Here is a 15742-nt window from a genome sequence, read left to right on the forward strand (position 1 = left end):
GCCTCCTTGATGTAGGAATCAGAACCTGCCTTTATATATGCATGCCTGAGGTTCTTACCTCATGGAATATAGCCCAAACTTTCACTCCACGTTGTAATGGATTCAGCCTTCAAAAGATGCAGCCTTTGATTTGGATCTAGTAAAAGAATTGAGCCTGGGATTTGATCAAATCTTCTTGATGATTTTCTTGAACTCAACCCTTGAGTGTCCCTTTGAAGATTCGATGTCCTCCTTGATGGTTTAACCTCTCTTGATACTTATTTTGATTTTTCTACTTCAAGTTGTCTTTCCTTGTCTTATCATGTTAGCTCTGAAACCATGTTGAGCATGAGACGAGAACACAAGATGTAGGCGATCAGCCAAGGCCAAAACCTCTCCAATTGAGAGGAAAACCCACAAGAATTCTTCTCTTCTTATAGAACTTCAATTGACGAATTCCAAGACCTAGACCCTTGACCAAAAACCCTTCCAAGACCAAGTCAAATCAATCATTTGATCAATTCTTCTTCCACAAAGTAAACGCTGGTCAAACTTGTTGCAACACTTCTATTTTCAGCTTCTCCTCAAATCTTCGGCCTCTATTACAAGTCTGTGATTCTCAACCTACCTGTAATCTTTGTAGTTCTGCATGTGTGAACATATTGGGACAGATCAGCAAGTCTTCTCTTCCTCGCTTGGGATTACTCTTCTTCCTTGTCACTTCGGCTTAGCAAAACTGATTCTTGACACCTTGTTTCGACCTTTTAAGGGTGATTGTAACTTTGATCTTCACTGCAACAGAGAGTAACCCAAAAATCTTTCACGTGTGAGGTGAATAGCCCAGAAACAATCCTTCTAACCTTTGGTTTCTTTCTCCTTGGGCACGTGTTCATCTGCTGAATATACATGAGCTTTTTGTGTTTGAGAACGAACTTGATTAATCCTTCCACAAATGAGGTCGAGCTCTTCTATATATAGGCTTCCTGGCATTGCTTATGGGCCGACTTGTCACTGTCCTTAGGCCAACTTGTAACTTGATAAGGCTGACTTGTAGTTTGCACATTCAACAAGGTCTTGGAGGGTCTTTGACTCTATATGACTCATAAAAAATTCTTTACAATATGAAACATTCCCAAGTGGGTCTTCCATACATGACAATGACTCAATTGACTTGTGGACTCAATAACAAGACTTAGAAGCACTAAATGGGTGCTTGACCTATAAACCAAATAACCTTGAGCTTGAAACCCATGCCTCAAGAATAACAATAATAATTTTATTATTTCTCTTTTTCATCAAATACATAAAATTATGTCATTATGAAGACCGAACCTAGTTACATAATTCAACACTTATGCACTTGAAATCACTCATGGAGTAGGGCAAAATCATAACACACAAATTGGGAGAGTAAATATTTCCTCCTCAAATGTTTTACCACTATAAATCTGGTGTTATCTTGTGTGTGTTGTGTAGGGACTCTAATTTTTCTAGGCAATACTGTGTGAATAATTTCATCATGTTTATTACTCAAAATATGTGCTAGTTTACAAATTCTTGGAGGCTTTGAAGCTCACAAGAACGTCACTTTTGCAGCTCAATGCATTTAAATGATAATCCAACCATTCTAAATAATACTTGCACTATAAATCACAGTAAATAACTTGGTTATTGTAACTACTTCCAATCACATTAATATACTTTCTCAGATGTAATTATTATTTTGAACATTTAAATAACACAAATCTGGCCATCACCAAGACCATGAAGCCTACAACAGCAAAAAGCCAAATCTAATCAATAATTTGGCTTTCACAGGCAGTCTAAGAGCTAAGCTAAGAATTGATGAATAAATGCCTAATAATAAGAGGTTTGACAGTTAACGCTGTCAGCGTAGAAACAAGAAAACAAGTAAAGGAGGCTAATTTATCTTCTCATTTTCGCCCTTTCTTGCATGCTAGCTGCCCTCTCTTGCTTCATCTTTTCAACGATTTCCAATATCTTCGGATTGGTGAAACGTTCATGTATAAACTTCTTTTCCTCTGCTTGTATCTCCTTGATAGCACTTGGGTATGGGTTCGGAGGTGGTTTCTTGCCCTGAAGCCGTGCAATTTGCTTGAGGCTGACATAAGCCTTCTTCTTAGCTCGCTTTTCAGCCTTGTATTCCATCTGTGTAAAACCAAACTTACATCATCAGATATTGGTTTGACTAGGCATGAAAGAACAATATAATATAGATAAAGAATCTGACCCAACACAAGGGGCTTGAAATTCTTTCTTGTTCCACCTGCAGCAGAAGACTTTCTAGATTTTCCACCTGTACCAGAGGATTCTTCTGGATTTTCTTAGTTCATTATTGACTGAGGGTCAAATACCTAGCAAGAAGTTGAATAAAAAACTGTTGGCGGTTGCTTCATGCAAATATTTACTGTCTGCAAATGCATTATACAAGGTTGCATGATTATCATGTTTTGGACTTCTCCCAAATGTTACTGTTCTGTCATATAAATAATAATATCTACACGGTTAAGTTATTTTCTGCATTTCTATGCAAGATCACAACTGGGGCAAGAAAAGAACTAATATTATAACACTGAATGATATACTGCTATATAACATGGAAACTAGGGACGAGAAATTTACTGCATTTGGGTTGCTCCCTATCCAACAAAGGTGTCACTATCGTGTTTGATAAAGGTGGACAAAAATTTGAAGTGTTGCCTTTGTGAGGCATGTAATTGAGGCAGAATACATATCAACAGTGGAACATGTCACGATCTTTTTCAGAGCAACTAATGCTGATAACAGGACAAGTCATGATATAAAGACTAGAAAGATGCAAACAAAAGCTCACGGTTAGCAATTAAGAGATTGAGCACTGCTTATTAACATCTATGACGTAAAACATAGATAGGTAATACTTGTGAACAAAGTTAGGAGCGAATTAAATGCAGGACATCTCAAAATGTATGAAAACTGTGGCAGGCATGAAAAAACAAAGCTCACATAACCAATAATTTCAGGAACGGTGCAAGGCACTGCAGATGATAAACCAAGATGGTAGAAGAACAATGAAAAAAATTTTATTGGGTTTGATAAGAACTCTAAAGCTTTAACATGAGTCCCAACAAAGTGCATAAAAACAGAAGCTCAAAAGTCAAAACCATTCTTACAAAATACTCATGGATTTTCAATAATATATATACAATTTTTATTGTTGCTTATCCCATATAAGTAAAACATATGAGCACATCATCATTGACTGCAAGGACACAAGCTTTCAATTTTAAATTTCAGAAAGAAAATATGATCATACCATGATCTTTCCTTCCACTCGTATATTTCTTCATGTACTTATACATGTTTTGCAATTTTCCTCATATTATGATGCTTTATATATTTTTAGCACATTTGTACTTTGGGATGTGTGTACAAGTATAGTGTAACTATGCATGAAGGGATGGTTGATCTACAACTATGAGTTATGTATTGTTCTTCTTAACACATTGCAACCATATCTTCAGATAAATCATGCAGGTACATATATTAAATTGCAGATTGAATAGCAGGCCCTGCAATCTACTCAGACATCTAGGTGCAATTGGTCGTCATCCACTAGGAACCTACAGCGAGACGATGATGCATGCCAACCGACAAACCTACCATGCAGGCAAAACACACATGTTCAATGTCACGTACAGTGAGAGTATGATGCATACCAACCAACAAACCTACAATGCAGCTGAAACAAGCATGTTCAATGTCAATTGATGCACATCAACATTATGCATGGGATGGAAACACATGTAGACTTAGATCACTAATCTGTGGCTTCACACAACTTTGCAGGTCCATCATCACTCATAAATTATACTGAACAAAAACGAAGGTTTGATGCAATGCCTATGGCCTACAAATCAAAGCCATATTGGATGTGCTCTAGCCATGAAAATTGGTGGAGAGGCTAAAGCACATGAGATCTCCAAGACCCAGAAATCCTTTTGGAAAATTCCATCCGGATGAAGAGTTATTAAAATAATTAATATTTTTAATGAGTTCCTAAGTCTAAACTTACGAAAATAAAAATATTAATGGGTATTAATAAAGATAAGGATGAGAAGCTTCTAAGAGATGAAGACCAAGTCTATTTTAATCTTAGCCGTTGATTAGGGACTTAATCTCGGCCGTTGATTCATCAACAAGAAAAGTATAAGAAAAGGCTTGAGGGTCAATTGGAGATATACCGAGGGAGACCAGTCAGTTCGATTTCTAGAGCAGGGCTTGCTGAGAAATTCGAACTAGAAGACTGGATTGCAGCAAGAGGTAGCGAGTACGTAACAGAGAGGCAGGGACAGTGCCAGAGGACCAGCACAGAGATCAGAGAGGCAGATGCAGAGCCACTCAGGAAGACGCAGAGGCAGCTGGACTGCGCAATGACTGGAGGGCCTGTGTGGGTGACACAGAGAGGCCAAGTGTTGACGCAGTGACGTAGAGTGTTGACGCAGTGAGGCAAAGTGCTAACGCAAAGGGACTAGGAGCTGCACAGAGGCTAGCTGGACTGACACTGAGCCTAGGGGAAGCACCAAAGGATTTATCTCTATTGGGTGAGCCAGTTTGGCACCCTAGTTGTACTCAAGAAACGCTGATTAATAAAATCCTCCTCTGTTGCACCGGTTTTCCCGCATTGGGTTTTTCCAGGGACAATTGTCCAAAAATAACTGTGTTGATGTGTTTGATTCTTGTGCATGTATTTGTTTCTGTATAATGGTGTGATATCTGCAGTAGAATTTATTTTAATATTTACTGAAGGGATTTCTTTAATAACTTATTGGAAAATAAGTAGGTAAAATAAATCAATTGCTGTAGCAATAGAATTTTCACATGGAATCAGAACAAAGAATCAGAGACAGGAAGGGAAAATCAATTATGGGTCGAGATCATGATGCAGAGGCATCTACGTCAAGAGACTCGTGCAGATTTTCAAAAAATTGCACAAGAGATAGTAATTTTGATTTCTCTATGCTGGCTTCCAGATTGAAAGAAGTTGCTTGTGTAACAAGCTCCGCATCATCAAAGGTATGGTATATAAACAGTGGAGCCTCCTGGCATATGACAAGAATCCAGGAATGTTTCTAAGATTATCAAGAGGAAAGGATGAATTTTCATATCACCATGGGGAATAAGGCAAAGTGTACTCTAGTAGGGAAGGGTACTATAGTTTTTCAAACAAAAACGGGAGAGCGGTTCCGAGCTACCAATGTGCTGCATGTGCCACGACTGGTGATGAACTTACTTTCCATCTCACAACTTCAAATCAAGGGCTCTGACGTTTTCTTCATTAAGGAAAACGTATACGTCAAACACCAGAGTTGGAAAAAGAAAGTGCAAATCAGAATTAGAAGTAATACGTTGTACAGGTTACAGCTAGAATCACCAATGGCACTGATAGGCAGTAATGGAGACAAGGATTTGAATGAATTATGGCACAGAAGAATGGGACATTTGCACCATGGGGCTCTGAGAATTCTCAGGAAAATTGTAACTGGAGTTCCAAATCTTAGTACAGAACGAGATGATGTATGCAAAGGATGTGCTTTGGGCAAGTATGCCAAAGCAGCATTTCCTAGAAGTAAAAACAGGGCCAAGAGTGTGCTAGGATTAATACACTCAGATATCTGCAGACCAATGTCCACTAAAGCTCTTAGTGGTGCTGAATACTTCGTCACCTTCATTGATGACCACTCTAGGAGAACTTGGATTTATTTTCTGAAAAACAAGAATGAGGTGTTTTGTCGATTCAAAGAGTTCAAGGCTCTGGTGGGGAATCTGACAGGGAAGAAAATAATAGTTTTGCGCTCAGACAACGGTGGAGAATATGTTGATAAGGACTTCACTGATTTTTGCGCCAAGGAGGGCATCAGAAGAGAGTGGACAACTCCTTACAATCCGAAGCAGAATGGAGTAAGAGAAAGGAAGAATAGGACCATCGTGGAAGCAGCTAGGGCCATGCTGTATGATCAGAATATGCCAAAATTCCTATGGGCAGAAGCATGCAACACAGTAGTCTATGTCTAGAATAGAACTCCTCATAGGGCATTGGGCAAGATTACTCCAGAGAAAGTCTTCACTGGGAAGACACCTGAAGTCAACCATTTCAGGACATTTGGGAGTTTAGCATATTGCCGTATACCCGAGGAGAAGAGGAAGAAGTTATATCAAACTGCAAAGAAAGGATATATAGTGGGATATAGCGAGAATGCTAAGGCATATAGAATCTATCTTCCAGGGAGTAGGAAGGTAGTAGTTCGACGAGATGTGAAGTTCATGGAAGATAGGGACTTCAGAAAATCTTGAGAAATGCCTTCCGAGGAGCAGTCAAAAGATGAGTCATTGGTCAAACCACTTCAACCAGCGAAAGCCAAGAATTCTCCTTCAAAACAGAAAGAATCACAGGAAGAGGAGAGTCTAACAGATGCACCTGCTACTAGAGGAAGAACGAGCCAGGAACTCTGACAGATTCTGCGGGATGCAGAAGATTTCATTGGAGCACCGAGAAAAAATAAAAGGAAGCCAAGACAGCCAGACAAATATCAAGCCTTAGTAGCTCAGGATGGGGAGCCTTCCAGTTTTCAAGAAGCCGCTCAACATCAAGTTTGGATGGATGCGATGGTGGAGGAGTACAGCTCTATAATGGTAAACGATGTCTGGGAAGTAGCGCCAAGGCCTCAGGACAGATTAGTGGTAGGTTCGAGATGGATCTACAAGATTAAATACGTTGCAGACGGAAATGTGGAAAAATACAAAGCCAAGGTCGTGGCTAAGGGGTATGCTCAGAAGGAAGGAATAGACTATGAAGAGACCTTCACCCCAGTAGCTAGGTATACATCTATTAGAACCGTGATATCTCTTACAGCACAGATGGAATGGGAGATTCATCAGATGGAAGTCAAAACAACATTCTTAAACGAGGTGATAGAAGAGGAACTATACATTGAACAGATAGAAGGCTTTGAGACACATGAGAAGAAATCTCATGTATGCAGATTGAAGAAAGCCTTGTATGGGCTCAAACAGGCACCTAGAGCATGGTATGGTCGAATTGATGGCTACTTGCAGAAGATGGGGTTCGTCAAGAGTGATGCAAATCCCAATCTCTACTATCTGGTTGTAGAGAATGAGCCTCTAGTACTAGTATTATATGTGGATGATCTCTTCCTGACAGGATCATCCAGGCTCATCGAGGACTGCAAGAAGAATCTAGCCACAGAGTTTGACATGAAGGATTTGGGACAGATGCATTATTTCCTGGGGTTGGAAGTTTGGCAACAAAAGGATAAAATCTTCCTTGGACAAGGAGATATCCTACAGAGATCCTGAAGAGATTTAGGATGCAGGACAATAGGCCGATGGTTACTCCAATGATCACCAACTGGAAGAAAATTGATGCGTCAGAAGACAAAGATGTTGATCCCACCTTATACAGGCAGCTCATAGGGTCCCTAATGTATCTGGTCAATACCAAACCAGACATTTGTTACGCTGTCAACACCCTCAGTCAATTCATGGTGGAACCGAAGAGGGGTCATTGGGCAGCAGCCAAACATGTTCTCAGATATATACAGGGAATAGTCGATTATGGACTTTTGTACACCAGAAGTAAGGATATCAGATTGAGTGGATTTACTAATGCAAATTGGGCTAGAAGTTCAGTGGATCGGAAAAGTACCTCTGGGTATTGTTTCAACATTGGATCAGCAGTAGGAAACAGAAATCTGTAGCTCTGAGCTCAGCTGAAGCAGAATATATGGCCGCTAGCACAGCTTCGTGCGAAGCCATATGGCTGAGAAAATTGCTTGTGAACCTATTCAAAAAAAGGATGGAAGCGACCAGGATCATGTGTGATAATCAGAGTTGCATCAAGCTCTTTGAGAATCTAGTATTTCATGATCGATCAAAGCACATTGATATTCGGTGTCACTTTGTCAGAGATTGTGTCCAACGAGGAGTTGTACAGTTGAGCTACACTCCGACAGGAGAACAGGTGGCAGACATCCTTACCAAGGCCCTTGGAAGAAAAAAGTTTGCTTATTTCAGGGAGAAGATGGGGATGATAAAGAATCTATTTCAGTAGCAAAAATGGGTATGGTGTTGCAGTGCAAATGCAGTATTGGGAGAAAGGACCAGCAGCAGCACGGATGAAGAGGGAGTTGCAGTGCAGATGCAGTGTTGGGAGGAAGGACCAGCAGCAACACGGATGCAAAGGGAGCTGCAGTACAAATGTAGCAGTGGCAATGGTAGAAGCCATGGGCAGCAGTACAAGAGGCAGCAGTGCAAAGGATGTTGGGTAGCAAGCCAAGCATCAACACAGGTACCTGTTGGAATTTCTAAGTCTAACTGTTAGAAATCCTTCCTGTACTTTCTGATTTATTTCTTCCTACTTGTTCTGTTAATTAACAAGTTATTTACCATGTAAATACTGAAAATAAATACAAGTACAATCTCAACACATACAAGTCATCAACTGAGGGAAAAACAAGCACACAAGTGACGTTGTTATTTTTGGACTAATGTCCACGGAAAAACCCAATGCGGGAAAATCGTTGCAGCTATCTGAAGGTTTTATTATTAAGCAGTGTCAAAATACAATCTGGGTGCCAGAAATGGTTCGCCCAATAGAGAATGCCCTCGATAGTAATACCTCTCAGTCAGAGACAGATATCAGCCCTAATCTGCCCCACGAAATCTCCCAGCGTCAGCCTCTAGTGTCTGCATCAACCTCTAGTGTCTGCGTCAGCCTCTCTGGCCCAGCGTCAAGCCACCGTCAGCCTCTCGGGGCTCTGCGTCAGCCTTTGGAGCCTCTGCGTCTCCCATGCTGGCCCTCCTCAGGCTCTGTGCAGCTCTTGGCTGCCTCTACGTGGCCTTTGGCTGCTTCTGCGTGGCCTCTGGTGGCCTCTAGCTGGCTCTGCGTCAACCCTTTCCAGGCTTCTGCGCTGATGCTCCCGATACTATCTCTGCCTCTCTGTTACTGCAATCACTGCCCCTCAGCTACAACTTTGATCACTCCTTCGCTTTCCTCAGCAAGCCCTGCCACAGAAAATCGAATTCTTGATCAACTCGGTGTGTTCTCCAAGTGACCCTCAAGCCTCCTCTTATACTTTTCTCGTTGACAATTCAATGGTCGAGATTAAGTCCCTAATCAACGGCGAAGATTAGATCTGCCTTGATCCATGACTTTTGGACCATTCTAACTCAGTTTTATATTAATTTACATTAATATATTATTTTCCCTAAGTTTAGACTTAGGGACTCCATTAAAAATATTAATTATTTTAATATCTCCCAAACTAGTTAAATTCTGCCCAAACCATTTCTGGGCATTGGAAATCTCATGTGCTTTAGCCTCTCCACCAATTTTCGTGGCTAGCGCACATCCAATGCTACCCCAAATCAACACTCCCTCTTAGCGAGGACTGTGCTCTAGTAATACTCCTCACTGAGCATCACCCTGATCATCTGGCATCGGTCCCTATGCTGATGCTAGGCCTGTTGCCCAATATCCTCTGCATTGCTGCATCATGTACTTCTACCCATGGCCTTGCCACTGCCACTGTTGCATCTATACGGCAACTCCCTCTGCATTCGTGCTGCTGCCCGTGGCCCTGCCACTACCACTGCTGCATCTACATTGCAACCCCTCTCATCATGCAGCATCATGATGCCCATAGCATTGCCACTGCTAATTGTTGCACTACAACTCAGTTAATGAGAAGTAAGTAACTGATCTCCCAACTCTGACATCCGTCAGTCCTGCTACTCCTCTTCAGGGCTCCCGTAGCAAGGTATAATCCAAGAGGTTGGGTACCTCGAGGATCTTGCCCCTCATCGCTTGTAGTCTATCTGACTACAGCTCGATGTCTCCCCACCTCTTCTCTCGAGGTGCATGAGCACTCATGGCACAGTCATCATCTGTCTCCACTTCTTTCTCCGCCCTTGCTGGCGCAGCCTTGGTCTCAGAAGCCTCTCCCTTGCTCTTCTTCCTCGGACACTGGCTCGCATAGTGACCCAGTTCCCCACAGTGGAAGCATTTGACCTTGGAGAGGTCCTTCTTCTTCTGTTTCTCCTACTTTCCCTCAGATGCTAGGGCAGCATCCTCCTCTTCCTCCTTCTTGATTCTGACCCCCTTGCTGCTGCTTCCCACCTTGGTTAGCCTTCTGATCTCTTCTTGATGAAGAGTCGCCCACAGTTCCTCCCAATCTGGAAGGGTCAACCTGCCCAATATGCTCTGGACAAATACCTCCCAATCATCTGAGACTGCATTCAATGCGGTCCTCACCATCATCTCCTCATTCGACATGGCCCCTATGGAAGTCAGCTGATCCCGGATCTCCTTCAATCGTCCGAGTAAGGTGTCCATCTTTTCTCCCTTTTGCATCTAGTATGACCGCAGCTGATTTTCCAGTAACATCTTCCTCTGCACGGAAGTATGCTGATACAATTTCCTCAAGGCCTCCCACATCGCATTTGCCGTGTCCTTTTCGGCAATATGTGGTACTACATGGTCCTTGACTCCGTCAAGGATGATGCTCTTAGCCCTCGCCATTGCCTCTTGGTACTTTTTGTTCTCATCCGGGTCAACTGGGATCGCTATCGTGTTCAAGGCGAAGTGCTTGAGACGATTCCTGTCTAGAACGGACAAGATCCTGGCCTTCTAGACTACGAAGTTTGAGGCTCCATCCAGTCTGTCCTGATATCTTACCCCGTTCACTGCCATTTCGTTGCTCCTCTTTCGACTCTTCCAAGTCTCTCTACTTCCCTCCTGGAAGTTCTCGGTGTGACTCCATCTGAGCCTCGATTTCCCTCCTAGAAACCCCTCTACCAATGTTGAGATGCCCCCACTCCGATCGTTAGTGCAACTGCACCACTGATCCGGATTTCTTAGCTAGAAATCCTCGGAAGCAACTCCCTCCTACTCAGTCTTGCCCTGTTAGGTATTGTTCTGACCACAGTACTCCACCAGCTTCACTCCGCAACTTACCCACAGCCTCTTATGCCCCAGCAAACTGAAGGTTAGAGCCTTTAGGCTCTGCGCAATCCCGGTACCAGCAAAATCCACACCTCCTGGCCACGGGCGTCAATCCTTCCTCACTGAGAAAGATGATCGGGCACTGCGTAGGTCAGGTCTTCTCCTCTCTGCCACTACGCTGATCCTCTTCCCAGCTCGAACTGATGACACAGGCACTGCATCACCCCTTCCTTGCTGCTTTTCTGCTAGGAACAACTTCTGCCACTCAAGACAATTGTTTCTGCTGCTGCTCTGCTCGGTTGATGCCCTCAGTTATCCTCTGATCTGCAACCACGCTCTGATACCATGTTGGAATTTCTAAGTCTAACTGTTAGAAACCCTTCCTGTACTTTCTGATTTATTTCTTCCTACTTGTTCTATTAATTAACAAGTTATTTACCATGTAAACACTGAAAATAAATACAAGTACAGTCTCAACACATACAGATCATCAACTGAAGGAAAAACAAGCACATAAGTGACACCGTTATTTTTGGACTAATGTTCTCGAAAAAACCCAATGCGGGAAAACCAGTGCAACTATCTGAGGGTTTTATTATTAAGCAGTTTCAGAATACAATCTGGGTGCCAGAAATAGCTCACCTAACAAAGAATGCCCTCGGCAGTAGTACCTCTCAGTCGGAGACCGATATCAGCCCCAATCTGCCCCACGAAATCTCCCAGCGTCAGCCTCTAGGGTCTACGTCAGCCTCTCTTCCCTAGCGTCAGCCTCTCTGGCCCCGTGTCAGCCTCTCAGGACTCTGCGTCAGCCTTTGGAGCCTCTGCGTATCCCACGCTGGCCCTCCTCAGGCTCTGCACAGCTCCTGGCTGCCTCTGCGTGGCCTCTGGCTCCTTCTGTGTGGTCTTTGGTGGCCTCTAGCTGGCTCTGCACCAACCCTCTCCCGGCTTCTGTGCTGATGCTCCCGGTACTATCTCTGCCTCTCTGCTACTGCATTCACTGCCCCTCAGCTGCAACTCTGACCACTCCTTCGATTTTCTCAGCAAGCCCTACCCCAGAAAATCGAATAATTGATCAACTTGGTGTGTTCTCCAAGTGATCCTCAAGCCTCCTCTTATACTTTTCTCGTTGACAATTCAACGGCCGAGATTAAGTCCCTAATCAACGACTAAGTTAGATCTGGCTTGACCCATGACTTTTGGACCATTCTAACTCAGTTTTATATTAATTCACATTAATATTTTATTTTCCCTAAGTTTAGACTTAGGGACTCCATTAAAAATATTAATTATTTTAATATCTCCCAAAGTGGTTAGATTCTACCCAAACCATTTATGGGTATTGGAGATCTCATGTGCTTTAGCCTCTCCACCAATTTTCGTGGCTAGAGCACATCCGATGCTACCCCAAATCAACAGTACTAGTGTCGAATGATCAGAGTCATGTTCAGTTGTGGAGCATTACTACAGCACATTCCTCGCTAAGAGGGAGTGTTGATTTGGGGTAGCATCGGATGTGCTCTAGCCATGAAAATTGGTGGAGAGGCTAAAGCACATGAGATCTCCAAGACCCAAAAATCGTTTTGGAAAATTCCATCTGGATGAAGAGTTATTAAAATAATTAATATTTTTAATGAGTTCCTAAGTCTAAACTTAAAAAAAAAAAAAAATATTAAAGGGTATTAATAAAGATAAGGATGAGAAGCTTCTAAGAGACGAAGATCAAGTCTATTTTAATCTTACCCGTTGATTAAGGACTTAATCTCAGTCATTGATTCATCAACAGGAAAAGTATAAGAGAAGGCTTGAGGGTCAATTGGAGATACATTGAGGGAGACCAGTGAGATCGATTTCTAGAGCGGGGCTTGCTGACAAATTCAAACTAGAAAACTGGATTGCAGCAAGAGGTAGCGAGTATGTAATAGAATGGCAAGGACAGTGCTAGAGGACCAGCGTAGATATTAAAGATGCAGATGCAGAGGTAGCTGGATTACGCAGTAACTGGAGGGCCTGCGTGGGTGACGCAGAGAGGCCAAGTGCTGACGCAGTGAGGCAGAGTGCTGACGCAGAGGGTCTGGGAGCTGCGCAGAGGCTAGCTGGACTGACGTTGAGCCTAGGGGAAGCGCCGGAGGATTTATCTCTATTGGGTGAGCCAGTTTGGCACCCTAGTTGTACTCAAGAAAAGCTGATTAATAAAATCCTCCTCTGCTGCACCGGTTTTCCCACATTGGGTTTTTCCGGGGACAATTGTCCAAAAATAACTGTGTTGATGTGTTTGATTCTTGTGCATGTATTTGTTTCTGTATAATGGTGTGATATCTGCAGTAGAATTTATTTTAATATTTACTGAAGGGATTTCGTAAATAACTTATTGGAAAATAAGTAGGTAAAATAAATCAGTTGCTGCAGTAATAGAATTTTCACAATACTCATGGATTTTCAATAATATATATACAATTTTTATTGTTGGATATCCCATATAAATAAAACATATGAGCACTTCATCATTGACTGAAAGGACACAAGCTTTCAATTTTAAATTTCAGAAAGAAAATATGATCATACAAACCTACAATGCAGCGGAAACACGAATGTTCAATGTCAATTGATGCACATCAGCATTATGCATGGGATGGAAACACATGTAGACTTAGATCACTAATCTGTGGCTTCACACAACTTTGCAGGTCCATCATCACTCATAAATTATACTGAACAAAAACAAAGGTTTGATGCAATACCTATGGCCTACAAATCAAAGCCGCAAAATCACTCACAAGAAGCCACAAACCTGTAAATACATCAATTTAAACATATTTTACACACATATTGTCCGTTGTCACAAACATTTGCAGCAAAGTCTTTTACCAACAATCTCTACAACATCATTGAGTCAATGGCCAATGCTTCCATGCCTCATTACATTGACAAAGCCTATGCATAGGTCTATGTATCCCATCACAACAAACACTAGAAAAACCCGAATCAAAAGGAAAGACAAAGGCCCTTTGTTCATTCACAAATTTCATACGTATGTGTGCTCAATGGTTTTCGGCCTTCCTGTGGTCCAACTAATTCAAATTCAATATTTCATCAAATCTGTATGAGAAGGTCTTAAAAATGCAAACCAAAATTTGTACATGTACCCTTTCAAGAAAATGAGACCTGTTGTCTGTACATTTTCACATTGCGCCCAAAACCCATATATCAGAATTTTCAAATTCAGCTCCACTTGCCCATATCAATCTGCCAAGTCCGCAACTTTAGCATTGTTTGTTGAAATTGACCAAAATTACCATGCTTCACTGAAATGCATACCCAGATTTCATTTCTTGGCCAATTTGAGTGATTCAAGTTGGTAATGTATATTTTGTCATTCCTCACCTTCCTAAATTTCCATATTTTCAATTTGAGTCCTCACACTTGCATCTTTCCAAAAATATTCAAATTCTGCCCCCTTTTAACAAAATTTATGCATGCAAATCTTCTTCATGAACAATATAAGGAAATTGTCCACATTGTTCTGTAGTGCTCCATGCTGGCCAAAAAACCCATGTCTTAATTTTCCATATCCAAATGCACGCACTTGAGCTACAATACTTCCCTGACACTATTTTTGACATTTCTAAAAAAAGCTCACCTTTGTCATTAAAATGCACACAGAAGCAAGGTTAAGGATCCAAATTAAGTTCTATAAGATGCTCTGACTTCTACAATCAATCCTCCACAAACACTTTTCATCTTTTGCCATGACTTCATGTCTAACTTCTACAGTGCTTAAAACAAAGTTGCCATTATTTCCACAGTTCAAAAGAATGCTTGCCTAGAGCAAAGTACGTATGGCCAGGTCCTAAGATTTAACTAGAACTACTTCCAAGGCTTCCACACCTATCCATGAATTTAAATGCATCTAGGATAGCTTGCTTAGCCAGGGATGCTCACACAAAAGGTTGTTGATCCCCAAAGGTAAACCGCTCAAAAAAATTGTACTTGAGGGCAGCCAGTACTATTTTTAATAACAATCTCAACCCTTAAAGGCAGTAATGCACTGAAAAAGAATTGTAACTTAATGGAGCAAAATCAATATATATTTAATATAGTAACATTGTTAACCAACCAAGGTGTTAACCCTACTAAAAGGTGTTATATCTCAATGCAGCATAATCAATAAAAAAAAATCAGATTAACAATTGTATGACAATTGTTACCATCCAAAATTTCACTTGAGTTACAAAGCCCTAATAATGGGTGTAACCTTAGAGGGAACTAACAAGGGAAATCCAACATCGCCACAATTGATCCTTCTCTCTCTTTAGGCCATCTCTTCTTCAGCATAACGTGGGTATCCCTAGGGTTGCCAAATCTAATTTATGATGTTTGCTTTGGAGATATATATATATAATGCTTGCTTTGGATATATATATATATATATGATGTTTGCTTTGCAGATATATCTATATATATATATATATATAATGCTTGCTTTGGATATATATATATTTAGCAACCCTAGGGATACCCACGTTATGCTGAAGAAGGGCTAGCCTAAAGAGAGAAAAGGAGCAATTGTGGCAATGTTGGATTGCCCTTGTTAGTTCCCTCTAAGGTTGCACCCATTATTAGGGATTTGTAACTCAAGTGAAATTTTGGATGGTAACAATTGTCATACAATATATATAAAGTGTAAATATAATGAATCATAATAATGATTAATTAGTGATTAGTATAGAACAGGCATGTCTC

The 15742-nt window shown here is 41.4% G+C and overlaps 1 protein-coding gene across 1 annotated transcript in view; it reads right to left on the reverse strand.

The window, feature by feature from the left end:
* Window positions 1–1617: 1617 nt before the first annotated feature.
* The window catches only part of LOC149257186 (uncharacterized), a 132894-nt gene continuing 118769 nt past the window's right edge, over window positions 1618–15742 (reverse strand). The window contains exon 5 of the mRNA XM_089413693.1: window positions 1618–2148. Coding sequence (XP_089269819.1) covers window positions 1906–2148 — 243 coding nt within the window. The 3' untranslated portion in view covers window positions 1618–1905. The remainder of the gene's footprint in view (window positions 2149–15742) is intronic.

This window comes from Pinus tabuliformis, chromosome 6 (assembly GCF_031772625.1).
Source record: "Pinus tabuliformis cultivar Carrire ecotype Pingquan chromosome 6, CPIR1, whole genome shotgun sequence".
Lineage (NCBI taxonomy): Eukaryota > Viridiplantae > Streptophyta > Pinopsida > Pinales > Pinaceae > Pinus > Pinus tabuliformis.